The 19,889-nt window shown below is 35.2% G+C and overlaps 1 protein-coding gene across 1 annotated transcript in view; it reads right to left on the reverse strand.

Moving 5' to 3' along the window:
• Positions 1–19,889, reverse strand: part of RPAP2 (RNA polymerase II associated protein 2) — an 85,662-nt gene that overhangs the window by 32,200 nt on the left and 33,573 nt on the right. The window contains exons 9-11 of the mRNA XM_026497615.4: positions 16,405–16,487; positions 13,465–13,545; positions 3,871–3,939 (exon numbers count right to left, since the gene is read on the reverse strand). Coding sequence (XP_026353400.2) covers positions 3,871–3,939; positions 13,465–13,545; positions 16,405–16,487 — 233 coding nt within the window. The remainder of the gene's footprint in view (positions 1–3,870; positions 3,940–13,464; positions 13,546–16,404; positions 16,488–19,889) is intronic.

Here is a 19,889-nt window from a genome sequence, read left to right on the forward strand (position 1 = left end):
CTGCTCCTTCCTCCCCCTCTACCCCTCCCCCTGCTTGTTCTCTTTCTCTCTCACAAAAATAAATAAATAAAATCTTTAAAACAAAACAAAAAAAATACTGGGTCAATTATCAGTACTACAGATGTTCTATGTAAGGAGTACTTCAGAATCTTTGCTAATTGTAACATTTACTAAATAAACATGAAAGCACTAAAGGGAAATTAATTCCTTCACTGTTAAATAAATGTATACTGTTTAAGCTCTGATTTAAAAGGTCTTTCTGTGTGCTCTTGACAACTATTTAAGGTCTGAGTACAAAGTATAAATATCCATAAACGTTGCAGTCATACTGGCCATTCAAGTCATATGGAGAAATCTAAATGAAATGGGACTAGGTCATGATGTAGTTTTACATAAAAGTGTATTATTTCATTGGGTGTATAAAGATGAAGTGTATAATTTGATTTGATTAATTCCTTCCTGAGATTATACAGGTATAAAACTCCCATCAGTATACACTGATAGATTACACATTGTGGTATAAATTTTTCTAATGTTAACTTCCCTTGCAGTTTCACAGGTGTATTATGAGGAAATGATGATTTGCTACAGAAACACCTTATTTACTATTAAGAATACAGATGTGAAAATTCAAGAACCAGCCCTCTTTCATTCTTCTGGACCACCATGTTTTGCTCAAAATATTGATTTTTTTCCCCTCTAACAAAAGTTAGACTGGAGCCAGTACAGCAAAAATGCTAAAAAAAAAAAAAAAAAAAAAAAAGTACATTTTCTAAGTAGTTCTCAAGAGGAATTTTGATACAGCTTTCATTTGTTAAACAAGTGCTAATAACAAAACCTTGCAATGTTCATATACAAAGAATAGTACCACTGTTATATAATACTGAATATATTGTCTTATTATACTCATCTTCAGTGACTATAACTGCCATTCAGAATCTTTTTCCTAGCTATAAAGATTTATAAGAAGTTTACTTTTTTTTTTTTTTAAGATTTTATTTATTTATTTGACAGAGATAGAGACAGCCAGCGAAAGAGGGAACACAAGCAGGGGGAGTGGGAGAGGAGGAAGCAGGCTCACAGCAGAGGAGCCTAACGTGGGGCTCGATCCCACAACGTCGGGATCACGCCCTGAGCCGAAGGCAGACGCTTAACCGCTGTGCCACCCAGGCGCCCCAAGAAGTTTACTTTTAACATGAATTCTAGAAACATCTGCAAGTAATGATTAAAAATTCCACTGGAAATTTGAGAGTAGATGCAAAGGTTTTCCAAATCATAGAATAATTATTAAAAAAAAAAAAAGATAATCCCACGTATGCCTATGTTCAATCTTAGTGGCAATAAATTAAAAGGCTGAGTAGTGTGGTTATTGCTCCACAAATATGTGTGAATATGTTACTTCCTTTCTCCTTTTATGTGCATGTCTCTTTGGATGTCTAAAGTCTCCATATTTTTCCCTGTGTTTAAGATCCTTCATCCAATGTTGGCCTTCAAGTCTACTTTTTCTTCCCCCAACAACAAAATGCCTATCCCAAAAAGTAATTATGAACTCTAAGTGGGCAGAAAGAGGGGTATAGTGTATAATTATACTTTAGAGAAGTCAATGGGATTAGTATTTAACTAAGTATTTTAATTTTACCCCCATCTCATAAAGTAATATTTACTCTAAAAGAATAATAAAAGAACAAGACAGAATGAAGGGACTTATGAGTTGAGAAGAGATTCTTTGGGGGAAGAAATATGAAAAGCTAAAGGAGACTTTCTGAGAAAAGAGGAAATAAATAAAATAATACTGGGACAGGAGACAAAAGTCTTAGAAGCTGATGACCAAAGAATAAGGGGTTTCAGCTAGTGAAATACAGAAGGTGCAAATGCAGAATGGAAGGGATCAGGAATACCCTGCAAGGAGGGCCAATGGCAAAAGTAAGAATTATGAGAAAGTAATATTTGAAAGGCAAAAACCAAGAAAATTTCAGCTCACTTGGTGTCTACAGTGACCAAGGATTTTAAAAGAAGCCAGAAGAGCCCTAACTGGACAGAATTTTAGTTATGCAGGTATCAAAAGGACCAAGAACCAGGAGAAGGATGGACAGATGTAGCTAGGGGTTAATGTATAATGAAAGAGAAGGATACAAGGTGAATGACAAAAGGAACTAGTCAGTGTTTACTGCTACCTCAAGACCGCGTAACGTGCAACAGGCAATACAAATAAGATGTGTGCACTTTGTGTCTTAACTTCAGTTAAGTTACTATTTTTATGGGTCACTGACCCTTGAAATAAGAGGTTCCCTATACTATATCCAAAGTTGGGAAGTCATATAGTGCCTAAAAGGATTAGCAAAGCTTTCAATATTTTGTGCCACATGGGGGCCTTTATTAAAATCAAACACTAGAAGTTTATTTTTGTGTGGAATAATCATTTGAAATTTTAAAGGCAGTCTTTATTATTTCATTTTCTATACTTTTTTTTCCCCTTCCTATACATTTTGGAGAAGATGTGTCAAGAGTTTGATACAAAAAAAAGTAGGACCTAACATGTATTCTCAGTAAGCAGCTGCTCATTAAGATAATACTTCCAGTTACTGGCTTAGAAAGCAAGATTCTGAGATTACTGCTTGGCGCAGGCCTGTGACTTGTCAACCAAAAAAGTTACTTCCTCTTTAGTATAATGAATTGCAGAAGTACAGTTAAACAGTTATCTATGAGGGTTTATTGGCAGGCATAGGATATGGTGGGTGAGCAGAGATACTGATATTTTTTTTTTGCTAGTGACCAAAATATTTACAAATTTCAGAAAATGGAAAGAACTTTCTAAAAAATTAATAAGATCTGTTTCACAAATAACCAATTCAACTGGAACACTGAATAGTAGAAATGACAAAAGATTTGTTCTTATGGTTGATAAAAAATTTATATCAGGGCATTCAAGTAAAGTTACTTTCTGTGTTCTGATTTAATGAATCATGTGAGTTGTATCTGGTTGGGTGACACAGATGCTGGCTCACTGAAGCTTAGTCTAATGCCTCCCAGCATAGCCTTCCTTGGGACAGTGAAGACAGAGTAACATGTCAGACTGAAGAAATATCAAAGAAAGAGAAAGCAGGACTGGAGATGCTATGAGGCTGGCTCATAACACTTCTTGACCTGAGTGTTCAGTAAGTATTCAATGTCCTATAGGCTTCAATGACCTAACAAGCACCAAGTAGCTACAGTAATGCAGTAATGAATGGTCCTCAAAAGAAGACTTGCAACTCAAGCTGAAAAACCCTGTTTTAACCCTCCTGAAAGACAGCTTTAGAAACCACTAAGTGATTTCTTAAAAGGTGAATGAGTATTAAATGTTTCATATATGCTTGTGCACTAAGTATCTACTTTAGTTCCTTTACATCTGTTTGATTTTAAAGATGTATATTAGTTTGGAAATTAAAACTTTCCTAAAGCTATTAATGATAAAATACATTGGAAAAAAATGAAATAGCATTAAGTACGTTGGTAAAACTACAGCTATAAAATAGTGAGACCCATTCAATGTTAATAAAAATGCACTGTTAAAAATGAAATTAAAGGACTTATCCATATATCGTCCACATGGAGACGTTCTCCTCTTTCAAAAGATAACAAATAATATTTGTGAAGAGAAAGGCCCTCAGAAGAAAAGATGGTAAAAAAGATAAAGAGAATAATTAAAGTTTATCAAAATACTGGCATATCACTTTACATGAAAGTTATTTCATCACATAGGAAAGGACAGTAAGGCACAAAACAGAGGTACATTTTCCAAAGATGCTTATAAAATCAATGAATAACTTGGTTTTTCCCCAATCAAAATTCTATTTAGTATTTAGAGTTAAAATCTGAAGGAGTACTTACAATGACAGCAACACCACAGCAATTAAGGTCCACTCTGCAGGTTTGTGTATAATATTTCTATTTGTTAATCTGTAAGACAGGAAGATAAAGTTTACCAAAGGATTGTTACATTTAAATACACAAACCATCTATCTTTAGATAAAATCAGATGACGTCATGTGTCAAAAAGCACTATTTTCCATTCTTTTTATATTTGATAGGAGTCAGCAGTATAATACTGTGGCTTGATCTTCAGTATCTGATAATGACCATCTCAAAAGAAAGTGCTCCAGCCCCACTTCTATATATTTATAATAATATTACTGTTAGACAAGATGGGAATATAGAACAATTATGGGCAACTAAATTGCATGGTTTATTAAAGTACACACACACACACACACACACACACACATATACAATGGAATACTACTCAGCCATCAAGAAAATGAAGTCTTGCCATTTGCAATGACATGGATGGAACTGGAGGGTATTATGCTAAGCAAAATAAGTCAATCAGAGAAAGACAATTATATGATCTCACTCATATGTGGAATTTAAGAAACAAAACAGAGGATCACAGGAGAAGAGAGGAAAAAATAAAACAAGATGAAATCAGAGAGACAAACCATAAGAGACTCTTAATCATAGGAAACAAACTGAGGGTTGCTGGAGGGAAAGAGGGTAACTGGGTGATGGACACTGAGAAAGGCATGTGATGTAATGAGCATTGGGTATTACATAAGACTGATGAATCACTGACCTCTACCTCTGAAACCAATAATACATTATATGTTACTTAATTGAATTTCAATTAAAAAAAAAAACAAAGTTTTAAAAATTCAGAAATTAATTCTATCACTTAGCAGTTAATAAAATACATTGTAGTCAACTGAGTTTCTCAGAAACGATTTGGAAAAATTGCTCTAAATAAAACATGATATAAATCAGTAAGAAAAAAAAGGTAGACAATGATATTTAATAAAGGAACGTTACCCAAAATAGACAAAGAATACTTAAAATGTAACAACAGGAACACAAATAGCCCAATTAAAAAATGGGCCAAACACCTTAACAGACATCTCATCAAAGATAACAAATGACAAATAGGCAGATGAAAAGATGCTCCACATTGTATCTCATAATAGAACTGCAATTTAAAACGAAAATGAGATGCTACCGTACACCAATCACAACGGCCAAAATCCTGAACACTGACAAAACCAAATGCTGAATCAAAATCCATCTGCAAGTCATACATTTGCTACAACTGAGAAACCTACACTGACATCATTATCACATTAGTCCAATGTTTGGCTCTGTAGTAAAGATGTGGAGAAACAAGGACTCTCATTCATTGCTGATGGGAATGCAAAATGGTCACAGCAACTTTGAAAGTTTGGTGCTTTCTTACAAAACTAAACATACTCCACCATCCGATCAGCAATCATGTTCCTTGGTATTTACCCAAAGGAGTCAACAACTTATGACTATAAAAAACCTGCACGCAGATGTTTATAGCAGCTCTATTTTACAACTTCCAAACTTGGAAGCAACCAAAATGTCCTTCAGTAGGTGAACAGAAAAATAAGCTGTGGTACATCCAGATAATGGAATATTATTCAGCCCTAAAGATATGTGCTATTAAACTGCAAAAAGATGTGGAGGTACTTTATTTTTTTTAAAGAGATTTATTTATTTGTCAGAGAGAGCACAAGCAGGGGGAGAAGCAGGCAGAGGGAGAAGTAGGCTCCCTGCTGAGCAAGGAGCCTGACGCGGGACTCAATCCCAGGACCCTGGGATCATGACCTGAGCTGACGGCAGACGTTTAACCGACTGAGCCACCCAGGCATCCCAATGGAGGTACTTTAAATGCATATTACTTAAGTGAAAGAAGCCAGTCTGAAAGGCTACATACTGTATAATTCCAATTATATGACATTTGGGAAAAGGTAAAACTATGGAGATAGTAAAAAGTGGTTGTCAGGGGTTGTGGAATGGGGGTGGGGGGAGTAGACAAATAGGTGGAGCAGAGAGGTGCTCTAGGTCAGTGAAAATACCGTATAATAATGATAGGTACATGTCATACAGTCATCCAAACCCACAGATTATATAATACCAAGAGTGAACTCTAATGTAAAATGTGGACTCTGGGTGACAATGATGTTGTCAATGTGGGTTCATCAACTGCAGCAAATCTGTAACTCTGGTTGGGAGGTTGCTAATGGGGGAGGCTATGCATATGTGGGGGCAAGGACTATTATAGGGAATCTTTGTACCTTTTTCTCAATTTTGCTATGAACTTAAAACTGCTCTTAAAATATAGTAAAAAAACACACACACACACAAGAACAAAAACAAAAAACCCACCAGCCAATAAACAAATAGACAAAGGATATAAGCAAGCAATTTATAGAGGAGGAAAGCTGAATGGTCAGTAAACATTTGAACAAGAGTTTAATTTCACCAGTAAACATTTGAACAAGAGTTTAACTTCACTAGTGATCTGAAAAACTAATATAAAAGCAAAAATTCACTCCATCACATTGGCAAAGTAAAATACTAATAATTTCAAAGGTTGGTGAGAATATGAAGATAGTATTTTTAATTCTTGTTGATGTGAGCTATCACACAATTTGACAATATCTAATAAAGCTGAAATGTATATAAATAGCTCAACTATTTCACTTGTAGATACGAACCCTAAACAAACTCTCACTTATGTTTAAGGAAATATGTATAGTTAATATGCTTGTAACAGGAAAAAAATAATAAATTGTGGCATTTTTACAGAATACTAAAGAGGTCAAAATAATGAATGAACTAGACTTACATATTTTGCTCATCATAATTAGAATCAAAGACAGCAAGTTTGGTATCACATTATTTATATAACTCAAGGACAGACAATACTCGGTATTATTTATGGATATACAGGAGTAGAAGTATAAGAACAAAGACTAGAAAGATACATATCAAATTCACAGTATCAGTTGCTTCTGGGGGAGGAAAGGAGAATGGATTGGGAAAGAGAACAAAGGGGAATTCATGTCAGGGCCTTTGCAGTGGCTATTCCATTGCCTGAAACTATCTTCCACTGGTAAGTTTTCTTGTCACCTTCACAATAAGGCCTATATGGACCACCATATTAAAAAGTGAAACTTCTAGGGGTACCTGGGTGGCTCAGTTAGCTAAGCGTCCAACTCTTGATTTTGGCTCAGGTCATGATCTCCAGGTGGTGAGGTCGAGCCCTGTGTAGGGCTCTATGCTCAGTGGGGAGTCTGCTGGAGATTCTCTCTCTCTCCCTCTGCTAACATGTGCACACTTTCTCTCAGATAAATAAATCTTAAAAAAAAAAAAAAAAAAAGTGAAACTTCTTTCCACTTCCCATCCCCAGATTCTTGACTCCCTTACCCAGCTATATCTTTTTCTTTTTTTCTCCTATTCCAGTTATCGCCTTTTTTTTTTTTTAAGATTTATTTTATTTATTTCAGAAAGAGTATGGGAAGGAATAGGGAGAGAGACTCCAGGCTGAGCACAGAGCGCAACACATGGCTGGAGCCCACTGTGGGACTCGATCCCACAATGCTGAGATCAGACCTGAGCTGAGACCAAGAGTCGACCCTCAACTGCCTGTGCCACCCAGGCGCCCCTCCACCATCACCTTCTAACATACAGTTATTGTTTATTATCTGTTTGTTTTTTTGGCCTGTGGCAGAGATCTATATGTTCTTCACCTATTTATTTCAGATTGATTTCTTAAGTGTTCAGAATGATTTGGTATTTATCTAGCTGTGTTCAAGGGATGAGGCAAGCATAGGGCCCCCTACTACTCTGCCATCTTAGCTCCTTTCTCTTCACCTATTTATTCCAAATACCCAGAACAAGGTATTCATTTTTTTCTAAATAAGTGACTTAACCTTTAATATTTTAATTAAAAAATATACATCTGGATCAAATATTACAAAATATTAATAACTATTAATTCTGAGTAGAGAATATGTGTATCTTTATTACATTAATCTGAATTATTCCCATGGTTAATATGTTTTACAAAATTTTAAAAAGTCCAGATGATATAAAGTATACTCTAGTGGTTAAAAATTCTGACAGACATATGGGTTCGATACTCAGATCTGTCAGTTGGCCTTACTTGGGACACATTCAACAGCTGTAAAACTTTTCATTCAATAAAACAGGAACAATAGTACTACCTACTCATAGAGTTCTTGTGAGGACTAAATGTACAGAAGACATCCATGCTGCCAAATTCAACGGACATTCCTCAGTCCTCATCTTAATCTATTAGCAATATTTGACACAACCAATACTTCCTTTCTCCTTGGGACACTTTCTTTACCCTGCTTTCCGCCGGCTTGATTTCCCTCTCTCTCACTGGCACTCTTTCTCAGACCTTATGATTTTGGATAACTCCGTGGCCTCTGCCCTTGGGTCTCTCATTTCCTCGGTGCTGTTATCCAATCTCATAGCTTTAAATATTAGATAACTATGTGCTGACAGCTCTCATATTTATGATCCCTAGCCTGGACCCTTTCCTTGAATTCCAGACTTCTGAATCTAATGGTCTCAGTAATGGCTATGCAATCCTTCCAGAATCCAGTTGCTTAGGCCAAAAATCTTGTGGTTAACTTGGCTCTCTTGATGTCCCATATCCAACCAGTCATCAAATCCTGATGGTACTATCTTCAAAAGAGAATCTGATAACTTTTTACCTCCACAGCTTTCACCTTGGTCCACTTCACTTCTTGCCTAGATTACCGAGACAGCATTCTGAATGGTCTTCCTGCCTCTGCCCATCTATTGTAATTCTCAAATCAGCAGAGTGATGTTGTTAAAAATATGTCAGATCATATCATTCCTCCCTTCAGAATCAACCAATTGCTCTCCATCTCACTTGGAGTAAAAGTGAAAGAATGACCATAGCTATAAGGCCTATATAATCTCTACCACACCCATCCCCGCCCTTTACTTCTCTGACCATATTTCTTTGTACCTTTGCCTCTCCTCATTTCTCCAGCCTCACTAGTATCCTTAATATTTTATGAATACACCAGGCCTCCTGTACCTATCATATTTCCACAAATAGCAACATGGCTTGCTCCCTCACCAACTTTAAGATCTTTTTATAAATGGCATCCTCTCCATGAGGTCTTCCCTGACCAGGCTATCCGTCACAGATAAAAAAATCCAACTACCTCCCCTTCCTCAGTACCAACCCCTTTCCCTGCTTCTGGGGAGAAAAGGAAAAGAATGAAATGAGAAAGGAGAAAGGGCATATTACCACATAATGATAATACATACATTGTTCTTATTTACATATCCTTTCTATTAGAATAGTTCCATGAGAGAAGGAATTTTTGTCTGTTTTGTTCACTGCTTTGTCTGGAGCAACTAAAACAGAATCTAGCACATGACCAAAAAAGGTCAAAGGATAAGCATGTAAAAACATGGCAAAAACAGTTAAAAATAAATTCCTTTTCTTTTTCCTTTTTCTTTTTTTTTCTAGGAAGATCGGTAGGAGAAGAAAGGGATAAAGAAGGGGGGTAATCAGAAGGGGGAATGAAGCATAAGAGACTATGGACTCTGAGAAACAAACTGCGGGCTTCAGAGGGGAGGGGGGTGGGGGAACGGAATAGGCTGGTGACGGGTGGTGGGGAGGGCACGTATTGCATGGTGCACTGGGTGTTATACGCAACTAATGAATCATCGAACTTTACATCAAAAACCAGGGATGTACTGTATGGTGACTAACATAATAAAAAACATTAAAAAAAAAAAAAGAAATTCCTTTTCTACTATACTCAAATCTCCCAAAGTTAAGCCAAATTTAAGATTTCATGAATTCATTTACTCACCCAGCAAAAAATGTATTGAGTGCCTGCTCTATATCACTGTTTCAGGCACTGGGGAAAACACAAGATCTTTTTGTGTCAAAATATAATTTTAGTTCAAATCAGATTTAGAAAAATATCTTGACCCAACACTGATGACAGTGAATCTTCACTAAGCAACTTCTGATGGCACCACTATGGCAAGAAAATCAAAATAACATTCTGGATAATGACTGTGATGCAATTCAGTGGAAAGGACAGCTCTATTCACAGGGGAAAGATTCTTCAAAGAGCTGAAAAAGCTGCTTTATGTGTAAGTTCTAATAGGCTCTCAACTCTGCTTGTACATTAGAATCACCTGAGGGGTTTTTAAAGAATACTGATGTCTGGACCCGACCCTAACCAAATGAAACTCAATCCCCAGGGGTGAAGCCAGGCATCTGTAGTTGTTAAAAGCTCCCCAGGTAATTCTGATGCACAACTGGTTTGAGAATCACTGTTTTACAAGTTCCTATTATTGATTATCATTTCAAAGGGAAGGATATGGTTATTTATGTCAACTCTTTTCCACTGTCAGTATCGATTGAAAAGATCTCTCAACATTAGTCCCTGATCATCAATATGGCATTGTTTTTTTTAGAGACTTTGTGTAGAAGCCGTAGCCCACAAGTAGTCACATACCAGCTGAAGTTGTCCTACTAGGATCTGAAGACCTCATGAGTTATCTTAGTAGAGGTAATTCTGTACTCTAAGTAACTGACATTTTCCTAAAAAGCAGCAAAACCAATTTAAGCAATTTTTATTAAAGCTATAGACACTGACCTGCAGGTACTAAAAGTAAAGAATTAAAAAATAATTAACATCAAGGTTTCTTATATTTGTGTGTGATTAATGATCTTGTAGTTGCATTGCTTCTGTGACATCTAATAAGGGTAACAACCTCAGTAATTAGAACAATCATGTCATTCAGATACACTGTTATTACCTGAACATTCACTTTCAAATCTAAACATTCTAGATGAAGTATACATGTCCTTATGTATTTTTGTCCGTCAGAAAAATAAAATGCTGCAGTAATCAATGATGCCTGTGAAAACCATTAATTTTACGTACAAAACAATTAGCAAAAAATTTTAATTATTTAGCAAAACAGATCAACAGTTAATACAAATGGTAAATACATTAAATAGATTACGTTCTTGAGAATGCTGTATCTTGGAAAAAATGTTTAAATAAATTCAAACAACGTTAGGACAGAATAGGGCTTAGATTTTATCATAATTTGATCTCTGCAGAACTCTATTATATACCAGCATTCACAACATTAAAGAAAATAACTTGTTAAAAAGGAACAACAGGCCCCAAAATGGAGTCCCTTATGCTAAGACCCACCAAGACTTAACACCTAACCTAACTGTAGTTTCAGCCTCTCCCAGGGGTGGAGTTTTAAACCCATCAGTCTGGAATTTCCTGATCACCACTAAGGAGGTAATCTGCATGATAAAACCCCCTGCCTTTCCCTCTAAGGAAAGGAGACCTTGCCTGAAACAATGCTTTCTTTATCTTTTTTCCTAATAACTTCCTTGCCCTACCCTATTTCTGCCTACAAATGCCTTCTATTTTGTACAACCCCTCTAAGCACCCTTCTATTTGTTAGATGAAATGCTGCCTAATTCATTAATCACTGAATAAAGTCAATTAGATCTTTAAAAACTTACTTGATTGAATTTTTGTTCCTTAACAGCTTTAAGAGCTACATTTAGATTTTATTTATTTACTGCCATTTAAGTTATAAACCTTCAAGAAAATGGTCTACTGGGGAATTCTTAGAATCTTGTGATGATGAATTTAACGATATCACTTCAAAATATCGTGAATTGAAAAAATATCTAAATTACGTAAATAGATATGCAATAATCTCAATACAATCTCTAATCAAAATAATAAAAAATGTTACGACAAAACTGTTAGGAGTAAACTGAGGCACCCCTAACACATTCTGTTTTGTCAAACTTCACCACAAATACTCTACAATGTCTTAAAACAACTCCTATAGTCTTGAGTCTACAAGAGCTAAATATTTAAACATGCGGTGAGTGGTACAAATGATCCTTTTCAGAGGATGAAAATGAAGTTTTTTGAGATTTGCCTAAACTATGAATCCTAGATCCTTCTAGTACACAACTTATTGAAAAACAGCTTCCTGAATCACTTTGTGGTATATAAAAAGGTTAGTGATTTTTTAAATGTGTTAGTTGAAAGTGAATGGCAATTTTGGTATTACTAATATACAATACAGTGACTGCAAGAGAAATCTAACAGCTAACAATGTCAAATTATTTCTGTACTGTAATTTTAAATTTTTAAAATATTATTATTACTATTGATAACAATAAACCATAATGATTACTTACTGGATGAAATGATTCTTCTAATTTAGAAGTTTGTTCAATATTGGGGCTATCTAGTTTTAGCCACAGGCAAGTAATGATTTTAATATTTGGTCACTGGCATTTGGCCAAAATGTGTATTTGGTGCACCTCTACCAATAGGGTTTTTTAGAGACCTATCCTTATGCTTCTTGGTAGAGAATACAGTCTTAGCCTGAGTGAATATTTTCACCTTGACAATTTTTAGAAAAATCCCAACTGCTCTGTTTCACAATTGATAGTCTCTTTTCATCCTTTCTTTATACTTATCACTTTAAATCCTTTCCATATACTTCAATATTAAATTACCCATTGTTTTGTATGTTCACTGTGCTCAACTTATTTTCTAACAGGAGAGTTCTGCCTTGAGGGTGGGCATAATGCTTCTTTTGCTTTGTCCATAGTGTGTAGCAGCACAGTGCTGGTCATCTAATCTATATCTACTAATTTACTGAGATCAATATGTTACTGGCTTTGTGTATGAGACACCATTTTCCTTCTTAATTTTAGGCTATACTATAAATAAATAATCCAAAACTAACTATGTCAAGGTTTGAACAAAGAAGATGCTGCATTTAATAAAAGATAATGTTTAGTGGAGGAGAAAATAGAACACTATTCTTAGATCTAAGACACTGAAGGTAAGTCACTTTTTTCATGTCTTTGTTAGAAAGCCCTCTTGCTCAACTATAGACCCCAACGTTAAAATCAGAACCAGACAAGACTGCTTAACGTAACTCATGTTTTAATTAAAACCCAATGAACATCCAAACTGCCTGACCAGAAAAGCCCTGATAGCAAAGGAATGCCTAGAAGACTACATCCCACATGTGTCCTTCCCTGCCCACAATCATGGGCTGACCACATACCAACCCTGACTCATGATCATGTGCTCTCTGCCTGCTCTCTTGCATGGACTCCCCACCCCCAAATCTCTCCTTATAAAACTCTAGGGGTCCATCTTGCAGGTGGAGAGAATGGTTAAGGCTGCCACCTCCCCTGGCTGCTGGCACCCAAAATAAATCTTTCCCTTTCTCTTTTCCAAGCTCTTATCTCTTGATTTTTTGGCTTCTCTTGGGACAAGTTTTTCCAGGTTTGTTCAACAACAGTGTGGGCAAACCCAGCCAGGAGCTATGCTTTTGATTAGTCCAGCCCCCTCAGGATTTCCTAGGATGGAGCAGTTGGCCATGGCAGCATGCCAGGGTTTACCCATTCATTTACTGACTTAGTGGCTGTGATAGATCATTAGGTAACACAGTCTTTCTGTGGATTCTGCAAGGCAATCACAGGAAGTCAAAATAAATGAGAAGGAAGATTTCAGTAGTAACACCAACCTGAAAGTTCGGACAAGATTTTTAAGTTGTGCATAAACATCTCCTAATGTGATCTGAAGAGGCCCCAAAAGTCCAGGAACTCTGAAAATAAAAAATTACATTTCTTTTGAAACATAATTTAGCTATATAGACACATTCTTTGAGTCTTGCCTACATCTGGATTTTCCATAGGTAATAATGGCACTTAGGTAGAGGCAGGTAAGCTAGCTTCTGACTGGTGAGAACCCACAAGGATACATTTCATAGTAAACCCGCACTCCACTTAGTAGTCTATGCTACAGTGTGAGGCACTGAAAAATGTTATTTTGGCTGCTGTTTATGTTCTTGTACTTGTTTTTCTTACCTCTATGTTCAAATATTAGATTAAATGGAAAGAACACAAGGCCAGAGGAACTGGATCCCCCAAATGGCCCAATTTAGGAGTGTGACCTATTTCTCCTTATGAAATTCTAATGGTGGGAATAGAAACTGATACATTTCTAGAGAGCAATTTGACAACATATATTAACATTTTAAATGTGGAAATTCTTTGACCAAGCAGTTGTACTATGAAAAAATTTATCCTAAAGAAACAATCAGATAACATAAAAAAAGACACTTCCTAACGGAAACAAATGTCCACCAACAGGTCATTCATTAAATAAATTATGATATACACATATAATGGAATATAATAAAACCTTTAAAATGATAATGTGAATCTATACACTTTTAACGTGGAAAGATATTCATGGTATAAGTGTTAAGTGAAAAAATGCATATGTGGTATTGTCCCATTTTTATAAAAACTTATATATAATGACATTATATACGATAGATAGTATATTTCAAACATGTTTGATTCCTCCCAGGTTTATACTGTAACAGAGAGAACCAAAGGGAATGAATATACACACACCATATATATTATGTATGTGTCAGGGATAAACATCAAAATATTAATAGTAGTTACTATTCAGTGGGATTACAGGTGATCTTCGCTTCCTTCTTTGAACCATTTTGTACTGCCCAAATCTTCTGCAATAAGCATGCATTACTTTTTTAAAAACTTATTATAAAGTTTCAGATATATTTCAAAACAGAGAAAATAGCAATAACCCCATATATCTATTTCCAGATTCAACCTCCCAATATTTTGTTACATTTATTTCATTTTTTCCTTCCTTCTTTACTTTTTTTGCCAGTACTCTTTTAAAGTAAATCCCTGACATCATGTCATTTGGCCCCTAAATATTTATCTATCTCTAAATACAAGGGCAGTTTCTTACATAATCACAATAAAATTATCATACCTAACCAAATTAACAATTCCTTAATATCATCTAATACACAGTATATATTTTATTTTCTTCAATTATCTTAAAAAAAAAAATCTGCTTACAACTGGTTTGTTCCAATCAGAAACCAAAAAGGTCTTACTTTTATTATGAGAAAAAACTGCTTTCGTAAGTAACAAAAAAACCCCTCTATGTCAATAACTATTTTGTTTTAAGTGTTCTTTGTGTTTCCATAAGTTATTCCATCTCTTCTCAAATTTAGGTCTTGAGCTATTATCAATAATTCGGTCCTTTGGCATGGCAATTTTTGGCATCTTCTGTTGCAGCCAAAACCCAAAAGAAACAGAATTCCTTCAATAGCATAACTATGGGGTCTTAAATTTAAAACTGGGTACTTTCATTAGCTAAAAAAGTCTAGAAAACTACTTTCAGATAAATCCCTATCTACTGATTACATACAGGTATCAATAATCCAACCTAACTTTCAAAACCCATGTAACCATAGCCAAGGATTGATACCTTCTTGTCCTATGAATCAGACACACGGTGACTTTTACTGTTTTCTAACCTAATATCAAACAGAAACAAATTTCTAAGTATGAGGACCATATAAAAGGCAAAACTAATAACAGATTTATTATCTGTGAGGAGCTTAATATAAGAGGAACTCAATAAATAGTGAAGTTATTTAAAATGGAAAACTTCGAGGAGTAGGCTGCTCAAAATATTAAGGCTCCCAGGAGATATGTTTTTCTTATCATTCAACTACTACAAAATTAAGACTACTACATATGCTCTTTCTTCCTTCCTTCCTTCCTTCCTTCCTTCCTTCCTTCCTTCCTTCCTTCCTTTCTTTCTTTCCGATTTTAAAGTAATCTCTACACTCAACATGGGGCTCGAACTCACAACCCTGAGTGGGATCAAGAGTTGCACGGTCCACCCACAGAGCCAGCCAGGTGCCCCTAATCCATACGCAGACCTTAAACAATGACTGATAATACCTTTACATTTTTTCTGCTGAAGAAAATAGAGATTGAAAAGTTCAAAGACAGCCCTCACACCTCTGAAAAAAAGATTTTCAAACTTCTTTTGAAAGACAAACCAAGATTACAATTTTTAAATGTCATTTATGACTGAGCTAATTACAAGAAAAATAATTTCCACCACGGGAAGTTTAAAACTAAAGTGCAAAGTTGACTTGAACAAAAACTCTTAAGTTGCTGAGTGTGAAATGGTTCTATAAATATGTATGCAGAGTGAGTTAACAGACCGTTAAAACGTCATAAAGTTTCATTCACATGTGAAACTGATGTGACACGTATACCACAAATCAGTATTTAAATGGTCCAGCTTTGATATTTTTTTCCCTGACTTCACTGGATTATTAAGTGGAAGTGACACAGTTTAGTTTTCTACTGCCATAATCTCAACCTTCCTCTTTATTATGTGCTTCTGTGTCTTCTACACAAAACTTAATTTCAGTATTTCCTCGGCAGGATATCTTAAAAATCTCTATTTCTCAGGTAAAGACATCCATGTAAACTTTTCACATTATTTTTCAAACCGTTCAAAATTCAAGGGTTAGAATTAATATAAATTATGAACCCACAAGTACCAAGTTAATTTTAAATATTGTAAAGTGGAATGACAATTACATACTTACACTTTACTCAACTTTTCAAGTACGATGCGTTTTCTAATCTGGTTCTGAGAACTTGAATCTACCAGTGGAAAGGTGGGATCATGCTGAATCACATTTTTAAACAAAACAAAGCAAAACCATAAATTTACATTCTTCTTTGATAAGAACAATAAACATTAAAACACAAAAGTTCACACCTAGGTATGGTAGAATAAAAACTAGACTTGAGAATTATTAGAAGATTTAAATTTGAGCACTGGTTCAGTTACTGGGCTGATGTGAACTTGAGTCACATGCCTGCTTTTGAGAATTTTCTCTCATCTGCATAAAGGGATCCTAATACCTTCTTTATCGAATAAGAAAATGTACACAAAAGAACTCTGTAAACTACTAAATGCTATACAAATGTTGGAGATTAAAGCTTTAAAATTAGCAAATACTATATATGTATTATGGGGAATTCCACTTCTAGAAATGGCAGACAAAATAATTCTAACCATCCCTCCTGCTGAGAACTGAAAAAACACTGGGAAAATACCCACATTTGTTTGAAAACATCAGAGACCTAACAAGGCAGTAAAGAATTAAGGCCAGAGATTCTACAGAAGGTAATTCCAGAGACGGCAGTGACTAATTCCAGAAGAAGCAATTCAGATACTGAGAACCAGCATTGTTTTTCTAATAAGCATTAAAGCTTGGGGAATGCCAAGAAGAAAGAGGTACTGGCAACCCTCCCCTCCAAACCTGATTTAGAAGGCTAGGACTATGAATGAATAGGAAACGGACTGGCTCTTACAGGGAGGTACTGAAGTCCAGCTTCAAATCATCTTAATCCCTGATTGAATTAAGTGATTTAGAACTGCTACAAATCATCTGCCTGAAGCAAACATAACCTGTTTTAGAGGAAGATAACATCAGCTTGGGTCTCAAGTTACCTGTAATTTTTAATATACAATGTTTGCCATATAATAAAACAATAAGAAAACAAGACAATATGGTCAAAATCTCAAACATTTCCCCATAGAAAAGAGCCCCCAGGGAATCCAGATAATGAAGTTATCAACTTTATTTAAAATACCTATGTTGATATATTAAAAAAAAATGACAAGACTAAAAATTTCTGCAGAGAACTGGAAACTATATAAAAGAACCAAATGAAAATTCTCAAACTGAAAAATATAGTATTCAAAAGTGAGAACTCAATGGATATATTTAATAATATAGTAAAAAATGACCGAAGAGAGAATACTGATTTGGAAAATACTCAGAATAAAGCACCCACCCTCCTCCCACACCCTCCTCCCACACACACACATAATGCAAAACATAAAAGAGTATGAGACACAATGCAAAAGACTAAGATGTCTGTAACTGGAGTACCAGAGAGGAAAGGAAGAATGAGACAAAAGCAGTTATCTATAAAGGTAATAACTGGGAATATTCCAATACTGATGAAAGAAACCAAATCAAGATTCAAGTATTACAACGCCAAAAGAACAAATACAATTATAATCACACCTAAGCAAAGCATTCTAAAACTGAGGGTCGGCAAAGACAAAAAATGTCTTAAAAATGGCTAGTGGAAACAAACTGAGGGCTTCAGAGGGGAGGGGGGTGGGGAAATGGGATAGACCGGTGATGGGTAGTAAGGAGGGCATGTATTGCATGGTGCACTGGGTGTTACACGCAATTAATGAATCATCGAACTTTACATCAGAAACCAGGGATGTACTGTATGGTGACTAACATAATAAAAAAACATTAAAAAACAATGGCTAGTGGAAGAAAAACAGTATTTTCAAAGAAGTAGCTATATAAAAGAGAAATAAATGGAAGCCCAAAGACAAGGAAATACTTCCAATGGACTGAAAAAAAAGTAAATGCTAATCCAGAATTGAATACCCAGAAAAATATCTTTCAAAAGTGAAAGTAAAATAAAGAACTTTCTGATAAAAACTGAGGAAATTCATCATTAGCAAACTGCACTAATCAAAATAAAGGATATTCTTTAGGTCCAAGGCAAATGATCCCAGATAGAAGAATGGAGATGCAGGAAGAAATGAAAAACAATGGAAAAGTAATTAAGTGGATAGCTCCAACTGAATACTGACTATAAATCATCTTACAGGATTTAAAACAGAGAGAGAATAAAAATAGACAACAAGAGCACATAAGCACAGAGAGGGTAAATGGAATTAAAATTTCTAAGGTACTGTCTAAGAAGCAAAAAAATTAACTTATATTGGACTTTTATAATAATTCAGTTAATTCAGGTTTTAATCTTTAGAGTAACTACTTCTGATTAGTAAAATAAAGTATAAAAAACAAGCCAATAGAGGGTAAACAATGAAATAATAATATTTAATTCAAAGAAAGCAAGAAAGGAGAGAAAGAGGAACACAGAACAGATGGGAGAGGCAGAAAGCAATGAGTGAGATGGCACAATTAAACCCAAATATATCAATTATGACATTGACTGTAAACAGACTAAATTCTCCACATAAAAACAATTAACAGTCTAAGTATAAAGAGTCCTGAAAATACTAATAAAAGAACGCTAATGCTGGCAAAACAGACTAAGAAAAAAAAATTATCAATGTAGAAAAAGGCCAGTCCATAATATTGAGGTTCAATTTACTAGGAAGACATAACAATCTTTTTTTTTTAACACCATATAACATCGTCTCAAAAAACTAAAAGTAAAATTCACTAAACCGAAAGTAGAAATAATCAATCCATAATTATGGTGACAGACTTTTGACCTACCTCTCCCACCTCTCTCAGTAACTAACAGAATGAGCAACACCTCTCCCCGCCCTCCCCCAATCAACACTATTTCCCAAACTTTAATATGCACACATTTCCCCAAAGGAAAATAATGAAATCTGACCCATACTCCTCATCATAAAAATCAATTCCAGGTGAATTGCAGATCTAAATATGAAAGGAAAAACAATCTAGAAGATGAAATAACCTGGGATAAACAAAGATTTCTAAAGTCACTAAAGGGAACAATTAATAAACTGGACCCAAGAGATCATTAATGAGAGTGAAAAGGCAAGTCTCAGAGTGGAAGATGATATTTGCAAAACACACAACTAAAAATGTGTTTGCATCCTGAATAAAGAGGTCCTACAAAATCAGTAAGAAAAAAAAAACCTAGATATTCCAACAGATAAATTGGGAAAAAGACTTGAAAAGACACTTAAAGTGACATTCCAAATGGTCAAAAGGCAAATGAAACTGTGCTCAACTCGTTAATCATTAGAGAAGTGTATTACAACCAAAAACAATACCACTGAAATGGTGAAAAGTAACAATGTCAAGTACCGGTCAAGAATGTGGAGTCATGGAAATTCTCATATAGTCATAGTGGAATAAAAACCAGGAAAACCATTTTGGAAAACTGGCATCATCCAGTATTAGCTGCATATACACATACATCGTGACCCAAAAATTCCAGTCCTAGATACACACCCAACAGAAATACACGTACCTTAGAAAAG

This window comes from Ursus arctos, unplaced genomic scaffold (assembly GCF_023065955.2).
Source record: "Ursus arctos isolate Adak ecotype North America unplaced genomic scaffold, UrsArc2.0 scaffold_12, whole genome shotgun sequence".
Classification (NCBI taxonomy): Eukaryota; Metazoa; Chordata; class Mammalia; order Carnivora; family Ursidae; genus Ursus; species Ursus arctos.